The sequence below is a fragment of the Camelina sativa genome, chromosome 9 (genome assembly GCF_000633955.1).
Source record: "Camelina sativa cultivar DH55 chromosome 9, Cs, whole genome shotgun sequence".
In the NCBI taxonomy this organism is placed as follows: domain Eukaryota; kingdom Viridiplantae; phylum Streptophyta; class Magnoliopsida; order Brassicales; family Brassicaceae; genus Camelina; species Camelina sativa.
In genome coordinates, this window is record NC_025693.1 from 9258874 (window position 1) to 9278096 (window position 19223).

General features: G+C 37.7%; 2 protein-coding genes and 1 long non-coding RNA gene across 4 annotated transcripts; 2 read left to right on the plus strand and 1 right to left on the minus strand.

Moving 5' to 3' along the window:
• LOC109126189 lies at nt 3861-4981 on the plus strand. The gene has a single exon (XM_019229354.1). It carries the CDS (start codon nt 4672-4674, stop codon nt 4819-4821), a length of 150 nt encoding a protein of 49 aa, XP_019084899.1. The 5' UTR covers nt 3861-4671; the 3' UTR covers nt 4822-4981.
• Nucleotides 8168-9275, minus strand: LOC109126190. Its single transcript, XR_002033239.1, has 2 exons — nt 8725-9275; nt 8168-8456 (listed from the first exon to the last, which is right to left on the minus strand). It is a non-coding gene; the product is annotated as an uncharacterized LOC109126190 (long non-coding RNA).
• On the plus strand, nt 11451-16004 carry LOC104710796. Of its 2 annotated transcripts, XM_010427451.2 has the most exons (5): nt 11451-11463; nt 14814-15053; nt 15359-15478; nt 15559-15693; nt 15800-16004. In XM_010427451.2, exons 2-5 carry the CDS (start codon nt 14880-14882, stop codon nt 15902-15904), a joined length of 534 nt encoding a protein of 177 aa, XP_010425753.1. In that variant the 5' UTR covers nt 11451-11463; nt 14814-14879; the 3' UTR covers nt 15905-16004. The 2 variants fall into 2 exon arrangements, with proteins under 2 accessions (XP_010425753.1, XP_010425752.1); XM_010427450.2 differs by lacking the exon at nt 11451-11463 and having other exon boundaries at nt 14723-15053.

A 19223-nucleotide genomic window follows, 5' to 3' on the forward strand; every position in this document is an offset into this window, starting at 1 on the left:
GACTCACACTTTACTGCACTCAAACGCATCATTCGGTATGTTAAAGGCACACTTCAGCATGGCTTGCAGCTCACGCCAACGAAAACCTCCTCGTTAACGGCTTACACCGATGCTGACTGGGCGGGTTGTCCCTCGACGCGGCGCTCCACCTCTGGTTACTGCATCTTTCATGGTGACAATCTCATCTCATGGTCTTCCAAACGGCAACACACAGTTTCAAGATCAAGTGCCGAAGCAGAGTATAGAGGTGTGGCCAATGTAGTTGCTGAAACGGTGTGGCTACGCAACTTACTCCTTGAGCTTCATTGTCCCCTCACCACTGCCACACTTGTCTACTGCGACAATGTCAGCGCTGTCTACCTCTCCTCCAACCCGGTGCAGCATCAACGTACGAAGCATGTGGAGATCGATATCCACTTTGTCCGTGAGCGGATAGCTCTCGGTCACATCCGTGTTCTACACATCCCTTCGTCAAGCCAATATGCAGACATCTTCACAAAGGGTCTTCACACACCCCTGTTCATGGAGTTCAAGTCCAGTCTCGGCGTCATGAACAATCCGGCTTCGACTGCGGGGGAGTGATAGAATAGGAATACTATAATATTCCAATTATGTCCTTATGTAAACCTAATACACTTGTATATATACTCTTGAATCAATACAATACAACACAAGGTGAATTACCAAGTTACAGAAGCATCATCACCCTTCCGAGGCATCCTCAACTCCGGGTTTTCCTTAGATTTGCCATCTTCTGCAGCAATAGTGGCATTTTTTTAAACCAACCAATTACACCCTCAATGATTCTAGAATCCTGACTCGAGAGCTTGTCATCAAGAAGGAGAGATAGAGTGTTTATGTCTACAATCCCTGATTGTGGAGCCTCGACATTGTTGACTGTCGGCTGATTGGTCGGATTGAAAAGAGCACACCTCTTCCATGCTGAGGCCCTCTCCGGCCACGAGATGCTTTGCCCCTCAAACCCTTCCTTTGTTTTTGGGGACAATCTCAACTTCTGCCGGAATGCAGCCCCCACGAAACATCTCATTAGAAAATTTGAGAATCTGACCATATTATCAACTTTAAGCTCTTCTTCATCATCTGTCCATGAAAGGTCTTCAACCTCAGCATCGACAACAGTCCACGGTAAGATGATGGGAGCCACATGAGCCTGTACGGAAGACATAAACAAGCGTTATTGTGGAATGATAATACTTAACAGCTCTGACCAGACGCTATGGTCTAAACACAATAGCAGATACTAGTTTTAATGGCCTATGTTCCAACTTATCAGATGAATCATATCAACACGATTGCAAATAATATTGTTATCAGACTATATCTATTCTAGTGTTACTAGTATATGTCTAAACATGATAGCTGCTAATAGTGCTACTGACATATGTTACAACATATTAGATTATTGCCATACTGCTATTAATGCATATGTCTAAACATGATAGCAGACATTAGTGATAGTGGTGTATCTGATAAATTATCAGATAAGATGTTTATCCAATCAACTCTATTACCTGCCAGCAACGGTCTATCTGATAAGTATTGTTAGTTAGACAAATAATGAATGGTGTCCGATAAGGATAAACAATAAAGTTGTACAACCCAACTAACCACGCATCTCGCATCAATTTCTTTAGCGTTGCTAAGCATAAAAGGGACAGACTGCCGACGCGTTACTTCTTCTTCCTCCTCTGAATCAGAACACAAATAATACTTCAAAACATGTCCTTCTTGAAGAGCAGGGGCCTCTTGCAAAACCATCAACTGGAGAGCATATAATAGTCCCTGAACAGAAACAGACGTCGTGGCAAGCTGGGGGAGATCTCTCTTCTTGATCGACGTCATTATCATCTCGAACGACGCCTTCCCTCATGTATATGAAGTAAATGCCTCTAGGTTCTCAGACATTTCAGCATGGTCCTTAACAATCTTCGGATGATGGGATCTAGGCAACAAAAAACCATCAACAAGCGCCAGGTATGCAAAACGAAGCCTCATATCTGTCTCTGTAACTGTTTTCTTCTTAAGCATGTTTATAACCTTGTCTACTGTGACATCATCCTCGAGTCCAAATAAGGTGCTGTAAAATGGAATTTTTTTTCCAGCTATCCCTCTTTTCTTTTTCTTCTGAACAGCTAGGAACTTACCCCAACGTAATCTGGTAACTAGTTTAAATTCACAAAGTGAGAATCGGATAGGTGAACCAGCAAAATCAACCCAGATCTCGTTTGATTTCGACACAGGCTGTCTACTGAGTAAAAACAATCCAAAAGTCACCGACCAACTGGGTCTGTTCAGAAAATCCAAAAGCCCACCTAGCGGGGATTCGCTAATAATATGAATCTCGCTCTCATCAGGCTTATCTATGATAGCCATCAGTGTTTTGAACTTGAAGTACACATTAGCCCTCTCGCCAAGAGGTTCTTTTCCTGCTGCAATCAATCGATCCGGTAACTGAACTGGTTCCATCTAACTAGAAAAAAAAACAGAAATTCAGAAATATAATCAGAATCTAGTAGTAGACATAAGGAAAGTGATGGCTATCATTCAGATAAAAACATGCTGCCCTTATAAATGGAGTTCCGCTTACCAGAAAAATATTTCTGATTAATCTGAATATTTTCCGACGCTTGGCTGCCAGAATGACTCGCTTTAAGGTCAGGAAGATATGAAAGGATTTTTTTTTAGTTTTTAGGTAAACCCCGGATGACCTTTCCCAACATAAGGCAATCTTTATTGGTCTTTATCGGAAGATTACGCCAGCTATGACAACACAATCTCCAAAAAATCTAATAACCAACAACTTAAATCTTCTGACAACTCAAATCTATTACCCAAAATCTATTCTCTGTACATGCAGAAGTAGTAGGGGTAAAAATGCGAGAAATATATGCACAAAAATGGTTCAACAGTGTTCTGTTGTGTCAGCTAATTTCTAAGTCGTCTGAGGGTAGTCTTTGCATATACCCTTCTTTTTAATACTTTTAAGTCTATTTTTTCCTCTCTTTCTTACCTTAAGTTTATTAGATAATCTTCCTAATGCATTTAGACCTGAAACAAATACAAATCCACATTTAAAAAAAAAAAAATTAAGACAATGTTTTTTTCCTGATGTTGCGACTAAATCCAGTGACAAAAAAAAAACAGTTGTTTAACACATAAATCTATGGAGAGTCTCTCGAAAGAGTTGCGGTGGAGAGGTGGAGAGGAGTCGCTCGATGTTAATGGCCCTGTTCGGAAGCATGTCGCAGCGGCAGCAGCTATCGACTGATTTTTTTTTTACATGCTAGTTTTGTAATTATAAGTATTTTAAGGAGTATAACTATAATTTAGAAAATTCTTAACGAAAATATCGACTTTTACGCTGGAGAAGAAGATATAAATTATAGATCTGCAAATCTGTTGGTCACTTTTAAAATTCAGCAAGTAAAGCTTATGTGGTGTCGCCGTTTATTCCATCAATTCTGAAATCTTCAAAATCAAGTCGCGCGACAGAAATTCAAAAGAGATGAAGAGCAGATGAAGAAGTAAAAACAAATTTTGTATCACCAGTCGCTGACGCTGCGACTCTCTCCCGAACAGGGCCAATAACAACAACGTATAAAGCATATACACATGTCGCTAAAAATAACAACAAATTTTTATCTTCACTAATGATAATATCGACGATCAAATTGAGCGACTGTCTTTTTATCTCTGTTATATTTTTTCCCTTAATTGGAGTAGCTATCGCTATCGCAACAATTAATAGACAAACATGGCCTAAGTTAAAAACATAACAGTGATTCAGATCGGTTCCTAACATCTAACCAAAAATAAGTAAACATATTAGTAGCTCTGACAAACACACAACTAACTGATTTGCGTTCACAATAACCGACATTATCTTCTTTTTTTTGTTCCCAACTGTTTTATTTATGATATAAAGCTAAGTGAATCAAGCCAATATTACAAGCCAAAACGAAAGCCAATACTACAAACAAACAGAAGTAAAAAAGTTTCAAAAACAAGCCCACAGGCCCAAATAAGAAAACTCTTCCTTGAAAACTGAACAGAAGCATCGAGTCACAATACACGTGGCAAGGGAGAGACAGGATAGATGACACGTGAGAAGTCGAAGAAGCTAGAGTCTCCGATCACCGACATCGGAAAGTATCGCCGGAAAACTTCAAATTCGGCCGAAAACGCCGAGAAGCTAAGGAAATTCTCGATCTGCACCCACAGAAAAAGGCGAGTTCGAATTTGCTGAGAATATGACTCCACCTAAAGCAAAACTTCTTAATTTTCTTCTTCAATCAATAGGTTTTCAATCTTCAAGAAAGTAGATCTACACCATAAACTTTTAAACCCAAGGATCTGCAACTAAATGAGAAGAAAGCTATCCAAATTGATAACAACAACTCATGATTCGCAGAGATTATTCAAACCCAAACAAAAACACATCAACAAAAAAACAAAAAACTAAATAAAAACCATCCACCGTCGCTGAAAGAGCCAACAGTACTGGAAGAGAGCCGACCACCAGTGTGAACGACACCACCGATGTCGGAAACATAGCCTGCCGAAAATGCTAATGAAGCCATCTACGCCAGAAGCAAAACCAGCCGAAGATGCTAACAAAGCCATCTACGCCGGAAGCAAAGCCAGCCGAAGATGCTAACAAAGCCATCTACGCCGGAAGCAAAGCCAGCCTACACCGCTGAGAGAGCCGGTGCAGCTAGACGAGAAGCCCGCTTCAAACGGGACATAAGTCACCGGAAAAGACCGGTTAAACATGAACGGAAAAGTTTTCTTTCTCTCTGAAAGATGAAAGAGAGAGAAGAGAGAGAGAAAACTCCTGAATTTGGTCAAAAACAATTTTAACCGACATTGTCATTGTGCCATATTTTCAACTGATTTACAACAAATAAAAATGTATAATTGTTTTAGAATTCTAAAATGTACTATCTGTACTCGTCATGAATCTTTGAGAGTTTTAAATGGTTTTTAGATTATAGACATAACCGTCTTAATATTATTATGTATCTTACAAAAATGTTTTTTTTTTGGCTTTGTAAATTTGTTTTTGGATTTTTCCTATGTCAATATTTTTTTTTTTACTATGTCAATATTTTCTTTAAATGTTTTTTTATTTGACTAATAGTAGACGTAATTTAGCATATAGAAAAATTTGTAATAATTTTTTTAGATAATCTAATAAGTAAAGAAAAAGAAATGAAAATTTCACAAAATATAAGAATATCAGTTGTAATCTCACAAGTCACAAGTAATAATTTTACCTCATATTAACCTAACTTTAGATGCGTAAAGTTTTATAAATTAAAACTAAAATAATATTCTAATAAATTAAAAAAAATTCTATAAACTCATTATTTATTTCAAGTTTTTGTTTTTGTGTTATCAGTTACTAATAAAAGACAATAAAATGCAAAGATAACTATTCTATCCAATTATATTAATGTTAATAACTTCTATTGTTATTTCAAACTAAACACTCATTTTTAATTCGTTAACACCCATGCTAAATATCTCATAATTAAATGAGAAATTGATTCTGTGAAAATCTAACTGATTAATAACAGTCACATAAATTTTGCATAAGTACATTTTATTTGTTAGTAATCTTTTAGAGTAGAAAAATAGTATTCTTTATAAATATATACATATAAAGTAGTAAATTATTATATAATGAAAGTTAATTTTTCACACGTATCAAAATCTGATCGATAGACTTGACATTTATCACAAAAATACAATTGATCATTAAATTTGGAAATCCAATACTTGTAATATGTAAATATGCTGTTTTTTTTTGTTTTCTAATCTTTTCTTAGTTCGTTTAAAATGTGCGTAATTTTATTTTTTAACACGTATTATAAGGTTCTTGTGAAACCCCAACCCTCAAATACACCAAAAGAACTCCTGTGACTTGCGTAAAACTCTCTAACCAAACCTGACCTAAAAGAAAGAGAAAAGAGGGGTGAGTAAAACAAGTTTTACTCAGTGAGAACGATCCCGCCTGTCCACAGGACCGTCAACACAAAACTAAGAACACCAGCAATCGTATACACAAAGTCTAAGAAGCTATCAACAAACCTTCTATTATATCCACAAATAAAACCTGCTTCCTTCACAACATATAACATATATATTTCACTAAACACGATTCACATTCCAAACTTAACTCTGTTTAAGACGTCAAATCATGCCACCACACAATATCATATAATATCTCGTAACATATGCTGGCACCATTGACCATACATCTCTTACTCATGTTGACACAAATGGTCATACATCTACTTTACTCATGCAGACACAAATGGTCATACATCCTCTTTCCTCATGCAGACACTAATGGCCATACATCCACATATCAATATCAAACATTCACACAACACATATCGTCATTAATAGACATATCATCACTAATCAACCTATACCATACATCATTCAACACTCAAACAACTTATCCCTAAACCAAGCATAACATGTTTACGGTCAAAATAGTTTGGTGTTGAAAATCCACAGATCACGCCCTCACCTGAATTCTGGCTAGAAATAGGACTGGAAGGAAGAAGGCTGGAGCAGCTAGCAACAATCTGAAACTTGCAGCAGAAGAAAAACAGTTCAACACAGATTAGGGTTTCTGTGTTTTGACAGAGGCAGATGATTCTTGACCGACAAGCAACCAACGCAGAAGCTACGGTTTACCTTTTCCGGTGATAATGATGGCTCAGGTGGCTTCCCTAAGACCATCTTTATTGGGGAGTACTCTTAAGGGTACTCTCAGTGTTGGGCCCCAAAATTCTATTTAAAACTCATTTCTGAGTCCAAAAATGAGAGCATCGGTACTTTGGGAAGAAATTAAGCAACTCCCTGAGTAACGCTATGTGGCGGCTCTCTATTGGTACGTTGATAAATATAAATTTGTTTTTTTTTTTTTTTCATTTCTCTTTCGTTCTTCCCCCGACTCTCTCTCTCTTCTCTCTGTTCCGAAAGGCGATGGAAGAGACGATTCGTCCGAAAATCTGGAAATTCAACCGATTCACATCGAATCCGTGGAATTTTCAAGCTAAATCTGGAGGGTTGATGGTCACCGGAGGCGATGGCAGTATTGATCGACGAAGACGGTTCGGTTCTTCTTCATCTCTCTCGCCTTCTTTTTTATTTATCCTTCCTTGAATATTATATGACATTGTTAGGATTTAGTTATCGTAGATTAGGAGGATCATGGCGGTCACTAAGATCTTTTGCAGAGTAAATGTTGACCGACAGTCAGTGAGATCATCTCTTTCTCCGCTTTTGCTGTGTTTCAAATTTGACTGCGATCTTTACATTTAAGGGGTGGGTATGTGTTGCTGTTGCCAGTTTAATTACCATATTCTTGAGAGTTCTTGTTTGTGTGATGAGAATATATCTGATGCCTACCTTGATTGTTGTGTTGGGAGATATTTATATGTTAAGAGGAGAAGATTCTTCTATGACTTATTTTGTTCTGTTTCATGTTTTTTGTTCTGTTTCTTTCATGCCTTGAGTGATAGATTCTGTATAGCTTGCAATTTCATCTCTCACACATCATTGAGTGTGGTTTTAACTTGTTATTAAGTAGTAACTCAGTGGAGAGTGAAAAAGGGAATTCAAAATTTGGTATGATTGTTATAGGTTCTTTGAGGTACTGGTATCAGCGGAATAACGTGGATCTCACCGTATCAAAATCTGCTGTTTGGAATGATGATGTTGTTCAAGCTGCTCTCGATAGTGCTGCTTTTTGGGTCGACGGGTTGCCCTTTGTTAAGTCTTTATCTGGTTACTGGAAGTTCTTCTTGGCACCTAAGCCTGCAAATGTTCCAGACAAGTTTTATGATGCTGCATTTCCTGATTCAGNTCGACGATCAAATTGAGCGACTGTCTTTTTATCTCTGTTATATTTTTTCCCTTAATTGGAGTAGCTATCGCTATCGCAACAATTAATAGACAAACATGGCCTAAGTTAAAAACATAACAGTGATTCAGATCGGTTCCTAACATCTAACCAAAAATAAGTAAACATATTAGTAGCTCTGACAAACACACAACTAACTGATTTGCGTTCACAATAACCGACATTATCTTCTTTTTTTTGTTCCCAACTGTTTTATTTATGATATAAAGCTAAGTGAATCAAGCCAATATTACAAGCCAAAACGAAAGCCAATACTACAAACAAACAGAAGTAAAAAAGTTTCAAAAACAAGCCCACAGGCCCAAATAAGAAAACTCTTCCTTGAAAACTGAACAGAAGCATCGAGTCACAATACACGTGGCAAGGGAGAGACAGGATAGATGACACGTGAGAAGTCGAAGAAGCTAGAGTCTCCGATCACCGACATCGGAAAGTATCGCCGGAAAACTTCAAATTCGGCCGAAAACGCCGAGAAGCTAAGGAAATTCTCGATCTGCACCCACAGAAAAAGGCGAGTTCGAATTTGCTGAGAATATGACTCCACCTAAAGCAAAACTTCTTAATTTTCTTCTTCAATCAATAGGTTTTCAATCTTCAAGAAAGTAGATCTACACCATAAACTTTTAAACCCAAGGATCTGCAACTAAATGAGAAGAAAGCTATCCAAATTGATAACAACAACTCATGATTCGCAGAGATTATTCAAACCCAAACAAAAACACATCAACAAAAAAACAAAAAACTAAATAAAAACCATCCACCGTCGCTGAAAGAGCCAACAGTACTGGAAGAGAGCCGACCACCAGTGTGAACGACACCACCGATGTCGGAAACATAGCCTGCCGAAAATGCTAATGAAGCCATCTACGCCAGAAGCAAAACCAGCCGAAGATGCTAACAAAGCCATCTACGCCGGAAGCAAAGCCAGCCGAAGATGCTAACAAAGCCATCTACGCCGGAAGCAAAGCCAGCCGAAGATGCTAACAAAGCCATCTACGCCGGAAGCAAAGCCAGCCGAAGATGCTAACAAAGCCATCTACGCCGGAAGCAAAGCCAGCCTACACCGCTGAGAGAGCCGGTGCAGCTAGACGAGAAGCCCGCTTCAAACGGGACATAAGTCACCGGAAAAGACCGGTTAAACATGAACGGAAAAGTTTTCTTTCTCTCTGAAAGATGAAAGAGAGAGAAGAGAGAGAGAAAACTCCTGAATTTGGTCAAAAACAATTTTAACCGACATTGTCATTGTGCCATATTTTCAACTGATTTACAACAAATAAAAATGTATAATTGTTTTAGAATTCTAAAATGTACTATCTGTACTCGTCATGAATCTTTGAGAGTTTTAAATGGTTTTTAGATTATAGACATAACCGTCTTAATATTATTATGTATCTTACAAAAATGTTTTTTTTTTGGCTTTGTAAATTTGTTTTTGGATTTTTCCTATGTCAATATTTTTTTTTTTACTATGTCAATATTTTCTTTAAATGTTTTTTTATTTGACTAATAGTAGACGTAATTTAGCATATAGAAAAATTTGTAATAATTTTTTTAGATAATCTAATAAGTAAAGAAAAAGAAATGAAAATTTCACAAAATATAAGAATATCAGTTGTAATCTCACAAGTCACAAGTAATAATTTTACCTCATATTAACCTAACTTTAGATGCGTAAAGTTTTATAAATTAAAACTAAAATAATATTCTAATAAATTAAAAAAAATTCTATAAACTCATTATTTATTTCAAGTTTTTGTTTTTGTGTTATCAGTTACTAATAAAAGACAATAAAATGCAAAGATAACTATTCTATCCAATTATATTAATGTTAATAACTTCTATTGTTATTTCAAACTAAACACTCATTTTTAATTCGTTAACACCCATGCTAAATATCTCATAATTAAATGAGAAATTGATTCTGTGAAAATCTAACTGATTAATAACAGTCACATAAATTTTGCATAAGTACATTTTATTTGTTAGTAATCTTTTAGAGTAGAAAAATAGTATTCTTTATAAATATATACATATAAAGTAGTAAATTATTATATAATGAAAGTTAATTTTTCACACGTATCAAAATCTGATCGATAGACTTGACATTTATCACAAAAATACAATTGATCATTAAATTTGGAAATCCAATACTTGTAATATGTAAATATGCTGTTTTTTTTTGTTTTCTAATCTTTTCTTAGTTCGTTTAAAATGTGCGTAATTTTATTTTTTAACACGTATTATAAGGTTCTTGTGAAACCCCAACCCTCAAATACACCAAAAGAACTCCTGTGACTTGCGTAAAACTCTCTAACCAAACCTGACCTAAAAGAAAGAGAAAAGAGGGGTGAGTAAAACAAGTTTTACTCAGTGAGAACGATCCCGCCTGTCCACAGGACCGTCAACACAAAACTAAGAACACCAGCAATCGTATACACAAAGTCTAAGAAGCTATCAACAAACCTTCTATTATATCCACAAATAAAACCTGCTTCCTTCACAACATATAACATATATATTTCACTAAACACGATTCACATTCCAAACTTAACTCTGTTTAAGACGTCAAATCATGCCACCACACAATATCATATAATATCTCGTAACATATGCTGGCACCATTGACCATACATCTCTTACTCATGTTGACACAAATGGTCATACATCTACTTTACTCATGCAGACACAAATGGTCATACATCCTCTTTCCTCATGCAGACACTAATGGCCATACATCCACATATCAATATCAAACATTCACACAACACATATCGTCATTAATAGACATATCATCACTAATCAACCTATACCATACATCATTCAACACTCAAACAACTTATCCCTAAACCAAGCATAACATGTTTACGGTCAAAATAGTTTGGTGTTGAAAATCCACAGATCACGCCCTCACCTGAATTCTGGCTAGAAATAGGACTGGAAGGAAGAAGGCTGGAGCAGCTAGCAACAATCTGAAACTTGCAGCAGAAGAAAAACAGTTCAACACAGATTAGGGTTTCTGTGTTTTGACAGAGGCAGATGATTCTTGACCGACAAGCAACCAACGCAGAAGCTACGGTTTACCTTTTCCGGTGATAATGATGGCTCAGGTGGCTTCCCTAAGACCATCTTTATTGGGGAGTACTCTTAAGGGTACTCTCAGTGTTGGGCCCCAAAATTCTATTTAAAACTCATTTCTGAGTCCAAAAATGAGAGCATCGGTACTTTGGGAAGAAATTAAGCAACTCCCTGAGTAACGCTATGTGGCGGCTCTCTATTGGTACGTTGATAAATATAAATTTGTTTTTTTTTTTTTTTCATTTCTCTTTCGTTCTTCCCCCGACTCTCTCTCTCTTCTCTCTGTTCCGAAAGGCGATGGAAGAGACGATTCGTCCGAAAATCTGGAAATTCAACCGATTCACATCGAATCCGTGGAATTTTCAAGCTAAATCTGGAGGGTTGATGGTCACCGGAGGCGATGGCAGTATTGATCGACGAAGACGGTTCGGTTCTTCTTCATCTCTCTCGCCTTCTTTTTTATTTATCCTTCCTTGAATATTATATGACATTGTTAGGATTTAGTTATCGTAGATTAGGAGGATCATGGCGGTCACTAAGATCTTTTGCAGAGTAAATGTTGACCGACAGTCAGTGAGATCATCTCTTTCTCCGCTTTTGCTGTGTTTCAAATTTGACTGCGATCTTTACATTTAAGGGGTGGGTATGTGTTGCTGTTGCCAGTTTAATTACCATATTCTTGAGAGTTCTTGTTTGTGTGATGAGAATATATCTGATGCCTANAAACAAGTTTTACTCAGTGAGAACGATCCCGCCTGTCCACAGGACCGTCAACACAAAACTAAGAACACCAGCAATCGTATACACAAAGTCTAAGAAGCTATCAACAAACCTTCTATTATATCCACAAATAAAACCTGCTTCCTTCACAACATATAACATATATATTTCACTAAACACGATTCACATTCCAAACTTAACTCTGTTTAAGACGTCAAATCATGCCACCACACAATATCATATAATATCTCGTAACATATGCTGGCACCATTGACCATACATCTCTTACTCATGTTGACACAAATGGTCATACATCTACTTTACTCATGCAGACACAAATGGTCATACATCCTCTTTCCTCATGCAGACACTAATGGCCATACATCCACATATCAATATCAAACATTCACACAACACATATCGTCATTAATAGACATATCATCACTAATCAACCTATACCATACATCATTCAACACTCAAACAACTTATCCCTAAACCAAGCATAACATGTTTACGGTCAAAATAGTTTGGTGTTGAAAATCCACAGATCACGCCCTCACCTGAATTCTGGCTAGAAATAGGACTGGAAGGAAGAAGGCTGGAGCAGCTAGCAACAATCTGAAACTTGCAGCAGAAGAAAAACAGTTCAACACAGATTAGGGTTTCTGTGTTTTGACAGAGGCAGATGATTCTTGACCGACAAGCAACCAACGCAGAAGCTACGGTTTACCTTTTCCGGTGATAATGATGGCTCAGGTGGCTTCCCTAAGACCATCTTTATTGGGGAGTACTCTTAAGGGTACTCTCAGTGTTGGGCCCCAAAATTCTATTTAAAACTCATTTCTGAGTCCAAAAATGAGAGCATCGGTACTTTGGGAAGAAATTAAGCAACTCCCTGAGTAACGCTATGTGGCGGCTCTCTATTGGTACGTTGATAAATATAAATTTGTTTTTTTTTTTTTTTCATTTCTCTTTCGTTCTTCCCCCGACTCTCTCTCTCTTCTCTCTGTTCCGAAAGGCGATGGAAGAGACGATTCGTCCGAAAATCTGGAAATTCAACCGATTCACATCGAATCCGTGGAATTTTCAAGCTAAATCTGGAGGGTTGATGGTCACCGGAGGCGATGGCAGTATTGATCGACGAAGACGGTTCGGTTCTTCTTCATCTCTCTCGCCTTCTTTTTTATTTATCCTTCCTTGAATATTATATGACATTGTTAGGATTTAGTTATCGTAGATTAGGAGGATCATGGCGGTCACTAAGATCTTTTGCAGAGTAAATGTTGACCGACAGTCAGTGAGATCATCTCTTTCTCCGCTTTTGCTGTGTTTCAAATTTGACTGCGATCTTTACATTTAAGGGGTGGGTATGTGTTGCTGTTGCCAGTTTAATTACCATATTCTTGAGAGTTCTTGTTTGTGTGATGAGAATATATCTGATGCCTACCTTGATTGTTGTGTTGGGAGATATTTATATGTTAAGAGGAGAAGATTCTTCTATGACTTATTTTGTTCTGTTTCATGTTTTTTGTTCTGTTTCTTTCATGCCTTGAGTGATAGATTCTGTATAGCTTGCAATTTCATCTCTCACACATCATTGAGTGTGGTTTTAACTTGTTATTAAGNTAACATATGCTGGCACCATTGACCATACATCTCTTACTCATGTTGACACAAATGGTCATACATCTACTTTACTCATGCAGACACAAATGGTCATACATCCTCTTTCCTCATGCAGACACTAATGGCCATACATCCACATATCAATATCAAACATTCACACAACACATATCGTCATTAATAGACATATCATCACTAATCAACCTATACCATACATCATTCAACACTCAAACAACTTATCCCTAAACCAAGCATAACATGTTTACGGTCAAAATAGTTTGGTGTTGAAAATCCACAGATCACGCCCTCACCTGAATTCTGGCTAGAAATAGGACTGGAAGGAAGAAGGCTGGAGCAGCTAGCAACAATCTGAAACTTGCAGCAGAAGAAAAACAGTTCAACACAGATTAGGGTTTCTGTGTTTTGACAGAGGCAGATGATTCTTGACCGACAAGCAACCAACGCAGAAGCTACGGTTTACCTTTTCCGGTGATAATGATGGCTCAGGTGGCTTCCCTAAGACCATCTTTATTGGGGAGTACTCTTAAGGGTACTCTCAGTGTTGGGCCCCAAAATTCTATTTAAAACTCATTTCTGAGTCCAAAAATGAGAGCATCGGTACTTTGGGAAGAAATTAAGCAACTCCCTGAGTAACGCTATGTGGCGGCTCTCTATTGGTACGTTGATAAATATAAATTTGTTTTTTTTTTTTTTTCATTTCTCTTTCGTTCTTCCCCCGACTCTCTCTCTCTTCTCTCTGTTCCGAAAGGCGATGGAAGAGACGATTCGTCCGAAAATCTGGAAATTCAACCGATTCACATCGAATCCGTGGAATTTTCAAGCTAAATCTGGAGGGTTGATGGTCACCGGAGGCGATGGCAGTATTGATCGACGAAGACGGTTCGGTTCTTCTTCATCTCTCTCGCCTTCTTTTTTATTTATCCTTCCTTGAATATTATATGACATTGTTAGGATTTAGTTATCGTAGATTAGGAGGATCATGGCGGTCACTAAGATCTTTTGCAGAGTAAATGTTGACCGACAGTCAGTGAGATCATCTCTTTCTCCGCTTTTGCTGTGTTTCAAATTTGACTGCGATCTTTACATTTAAGGGGTGGGTATGTGTTGCTGTTGCCAGTTTAATTACCATATTCTTGAGAGTTCTTGTTTGTGTGATGAGAATATATCTGATGCCTACCTTGATTGTTGTGTTGGGAGATATTTATATGTTAAGAGGAGAAGATTCTTCTATGACTTATTTTGTTCTGTTTCATGTTTTTTGTTCTGTTTCTTTCATGCCTTGAGTGATAGATTCTGTATAGCTTGCAATTTCATCTCTCACACATCATTGAGTGTGGTTTTAACTTGTTATTATTTAGTAACTCAGTGGAGAGTGAAAAAGGGAATTCAAAATTTGGTATGATTGTTATAGGTTCTTTGAGGTACTGGTATCAGCGGAATAACGTGGATCTCACCGTATCAAAATCTGCTGTTTGGAATGATGATGTTGTTCAAGCTGCTCTCGATAGTGCTGCTTTTTGGGTCGACGGGTTGCCCTTTGTTAAGTCTTTATCTGGTTACTGGAAGTTCTTCTTGGCACCTAAGCCTGCAAATGTTCCAGACAAGTTTTATGATGCTGCATTTCCTGATTCAGATTGGAGCGCTTTACCCGGTCAGTTTCTGATCCTTTCTATACAATTATAGTAGTAGCTTGTCGTGTATTCTTGTAATGCTTAGAATAATACTGAAGGTGTAATAATGGGGTATATTAGTCATGACTAAAACTAGATTTTCAGATGGTTAAGGGTGTTATAGTTCTGTAATTTGAGAGTTGGTTCCGCCAATATATACTGGGTACTGTTCTGTAACTTGTGTTTCAACTTGGAAGTCTCACTTGTATAACAGAACGTGAGAGTTGGTTTTGTTGATAATCTTCTGGTGTCTAGCAAATTTTGAATTACTTCCTTCGTTCTACAGTACCTTCCACTTGGCAGTGTCATGGATTTGATCGGCCTATTTATACGAATGTGGTGTACCCTTTCCCGAATGATCCTCCTCATGTTCCTGTGGCCTATTTATACGAATGATTCAGTAGAGGTATCAATCAAATTGGGTCTTTTAATGTTGTTTCTATCTGTTTCTTTCTCGCTGAAACTTTGGTTGTTGTTGTTATGCAGGGTCAGGTTGCTTCTGTGGATATTAAACTACCGAGAAGAAGTTTGCAAGTGGAGTTTACTTGCAATTTATGTGGAGAAAGAACTAAGCGGCTTATCAATCGGCATGCTCATGAACGTGGCCTTGTCTTTGTCCAGGTGTGTCTTTGATTCTGCTTCCCAATTTGTGCACACCACATGTTTTCTTAATTGTCCAAGAGAGATGCTTTTGGTTGGTTAATTGCTTTTATTATTCCTTTTGCAGTGTGCAGGATGTCTTCAGTATCATAAACTGTTTGACAATCTTGGTGTCATTGTTGAGTACGACTTCCGTGAAACCTCCAAGGATTTGGGTACCGAGCAAGTTTGATATAAAGATTGTTGTATAAAATTGGGTACCGAGCAAGTTTGTACCAGAATTTAAAGAAAGTTATAATCATAGAAACATGGCAGTATGAAATTGTTGTTCTCTCAAGATTGTTGTTCAGTATGAAATTTGTTTTATCATTTTAGATAATTAATAAACAGAATTTTAAAAAATATTATTTAAATGGTTGAGTAACCTAATTTGGGATACTCTAGTGGAGGGATAATTTTATCTAAGTTCTAATTGAGTTGCTTTAACTAGTTTAATATAAATTATATGATTAATTAATTTCTGAGTAACTTAGGAGGGGGACTGGAGTAATGATGCTCTAACACCCCTTCTATCTGTAATAACCGTCGAACTGACTTGAAGTGCTCAGGTAACGCCGGAATTCTTCCACCAAAACCTCAGGTTGAAACTGCAAACTGGATCTGACACTTAGTTAATTTATGGGTTTAGAAAATAATAATTTTTAACCAACTTGTAACTCGAACTGCGGATAGAGTTTACCTCGTAATAAAGAACCGAAGGTTGCTACTTCTTCCTTGCAGCAGGATCTATCCAACGACACCAAAAACGTGATCTGGATCCTTTAGATCCGACGGGAAACGGATCACCAAAACCCCTACTTGACAATGTTTCTGAAATCATCTTCTTCACTAAAACCAACTGTGGAGTCATAAGCTACAAACTCAGTAACCAATAGAGACATAATAAATGGAATAGACCATATATCCATGATAGATTTGCCTTACCTAAACAAAGCCGGTGTTAAAATATGAAACCAAGACGTACGTCCAACTCTTCTCTCCGCTTAGATCCTAAAAAACGCAACGTCAACTCTTGATCACTAACGGTGGCGATGAAGGATTGAAACCAAGAAGATCTGATGCTTTAGGGTTTCGAGTTTGCAAAGCAAAGAAGTGGCTGGAGGAAGAGGGTGATATATACACCCGTACACATGCGCACGTAGGTTTGCGACCAAAGTTGTTGGGCCCTTAGTGGGCTAGGTTTCTTTTCAACAAAAATAGGAGTTGGTCCATCAACGGTGGATTGGGATGTTACAATTCTCCCCCACTTAATTATAATTCGTCCTCGAATTCATCATTCCTTGCTGTACTTTGTTTTCTTTCTTACTGAGTTGAGATTTGAACACACAATTCTTGAAAACAATTTTATTGTCCATTAAAGAATCGAGTAACAGATAATGTCTCAAACTCACTAATTTTAAAGATGAAAAATCAACCTCTTAGAATCCAATAAATGAGCTGGAAAACCAAAAGAAAGCTATTTTTTTTTTTTTTTCGATATGCTTCAACATTTACGGCCTTAACTCCTCATTTGATCATCTTCCATGCAATTAGTGGGTTTTTCGCCCTCTTGATTCCCCATAACAAATAAACGAGCCCCTTGTGCTTGCCTCTTTGGTAATGGTAACAATTCCTCTCCATCTCGATTACTTTGTTTTTGTCCCACCCATGATGTTCTACAGTTCCTTGCAACATGACCAGGACGTCCACATCGATAACAAGTATCTCTTCCTTCCGCACAGTCGGGCCTAATATGTCCGGGTTTTCCACACGTGAAACACACTCCCATGTGTGCCAAGCACGCTCCAGAATGTGTCTTTCCACATGTGTCACACAATGGGGCTTTATTCCACATTCCCTCATCCTTTTGCTTGTTCAAAGCTCGCTTATGTGACTCCCTTCCCTTAGTTTCTCTCAGCTGAGTACTCCTTAAGTCATTAGCTTCCTCCTCGAGTCCCCTCTCTACTGTAGCGGCCTGCTCAACAAGCTCAACCATGCTAGTATAACCTCGAACAGAGCAACGGTTATGAATATCAGCCCTGATGTTCATATACTTTACCCAGTTTTCCCTTACAATATTTTATTCCATCCATAAATCGATTTTCTTCTGCTATCCATTTTGACCATTATTGCATAGCTTTAGGACTGTTCATGCATTAGAGTATAGTTGCATTGCATTTGCATCTTTTCATGCATAAACAGGTTTTTTGGAGCCTAAGGAGCATGGAAGCAATGCTGAAGAAGAATGAAGCTATCAAGAGAGGAAAGCAAGGGAGTTAGGGTTGAAGAACCAAGGTCCGGAGTCCCACTCGACTGCCCACTAGACCAGACACTCGACCGTGTGCGGAGAGGGACTCGACCGAGTGGAAGATGCACAAGAGAAGCCAACTCGACCGGTCACTCGACCGGTCACTGGGTCTAGTTGGCCGAGCCGCCTAGCTATTTTGTCTTTTAGCATTTTTAGGGCTTCCACTACTTTTTCTATATAAGGCCTTGTACCCTGCAGCCACCAAAGAGTCCATCTTTTTAGATATTTCTCAAACCTAGTATTTGCCCTTTTGGAAATTATTTACTTTTGCACTTTTATTTTCTTTGATCTTGTACCTCCTTGAAGGAGAAAAACAAGAGATTCCTCATATTTGTTTGTTTCATAACTTTCAAAATATTGAGAATTCGAGTTTGATTCCTTCTTCAATATTGTAGATCTTTGCTTTATCTTTCTATTGATGCAAGTTTCGGTATTTTCTGGGTTTATAACTTTGTTGTTCATCATGTGTGCTTGTGAGTAGTTGCTTAGGATCTTGAGGATGGGTTAGGCTGGATTGTGTTTGAGGTTTGTTTGATTTGGTCAAGCTTGATTGTTGTAGATCTCTTCTAGGCTAGATGTTCTTAATGCTGATCCTATAACCGAGAGGGTAGGGATTGATCTCAAGCCTCTTAGCATCACACCAATGTCTAAGGTGCAAAAAATAGGCTAGATCTAGAGATTTTCATTAGGCATGCTAAGAGATTAGATGTCTTGTTTGATTATTGACTATAGATGATCTGTTGCTTAATGCTTGCTTGTATAAGTTCTTTGCTTTGTGAGAACAAGTCTAGAAATATATGAGCTTGATTGTTTTTGCCATGAGAGTGGATTAACATGTTCTAGGAGATCATTGTCTAGAGATTAGCTCAAGTTGTTTGAGATTTGTTGACCAAGTTATATGACCTCAATCATTAGTCCAGCCCATGAATCCCTTCTCAAGACCTTCCTTGTTTATTGATTTTCTAGTCTTAATCCTGTTGTTTGGTTGTTGTTTGATTCGCTCTTGTATTGCTCTGTTTTATTGGCTTTGCTCTATTTTTCGCGTTTGTCCAGCTTGACCCTGTACTCGATCTACACTCGATCGAGTGCTTGCTCGAGCTCATCCCTAGAATTCTTGTTTATGATTTGTAGTTGTCCTGTCTCACTTCCTGTTTCATTTTAGTTGCATTTCTGTTGCATTCACTTAGTGTCCTGTTCATTACCT

Coding starts and splice junctions, on each gene's coding strand:
- LOC109126189 (XM_019229354.1), top strand. CDS start 4,672: ATGCTAACAAAGCCATCTACGCCGGAAGCAAAGCCAGCCTACACCGCT.
- LOC104710796 (XM_010427451.2), top strand. CDS start 14,880: ATGATGATGTTGTTCAAGCTGCTCTCGATAGTGCTGCTTTTTGGGTCG. Junction 15,054..15,358: donor AGATTGGAGCGCTTTACCCG/GTCAGTTTCTGA, acceptor TTCGTTCTACAG/TACCTTCCACTTGGCAGTGT. Junction 15,479..15,558: donor ATACGAATGATTCAGTAGAG/GTATCAATCAAA, acceptor GTTGTTATGCAG/GGTCAGGTTGCTTCTGTGGA.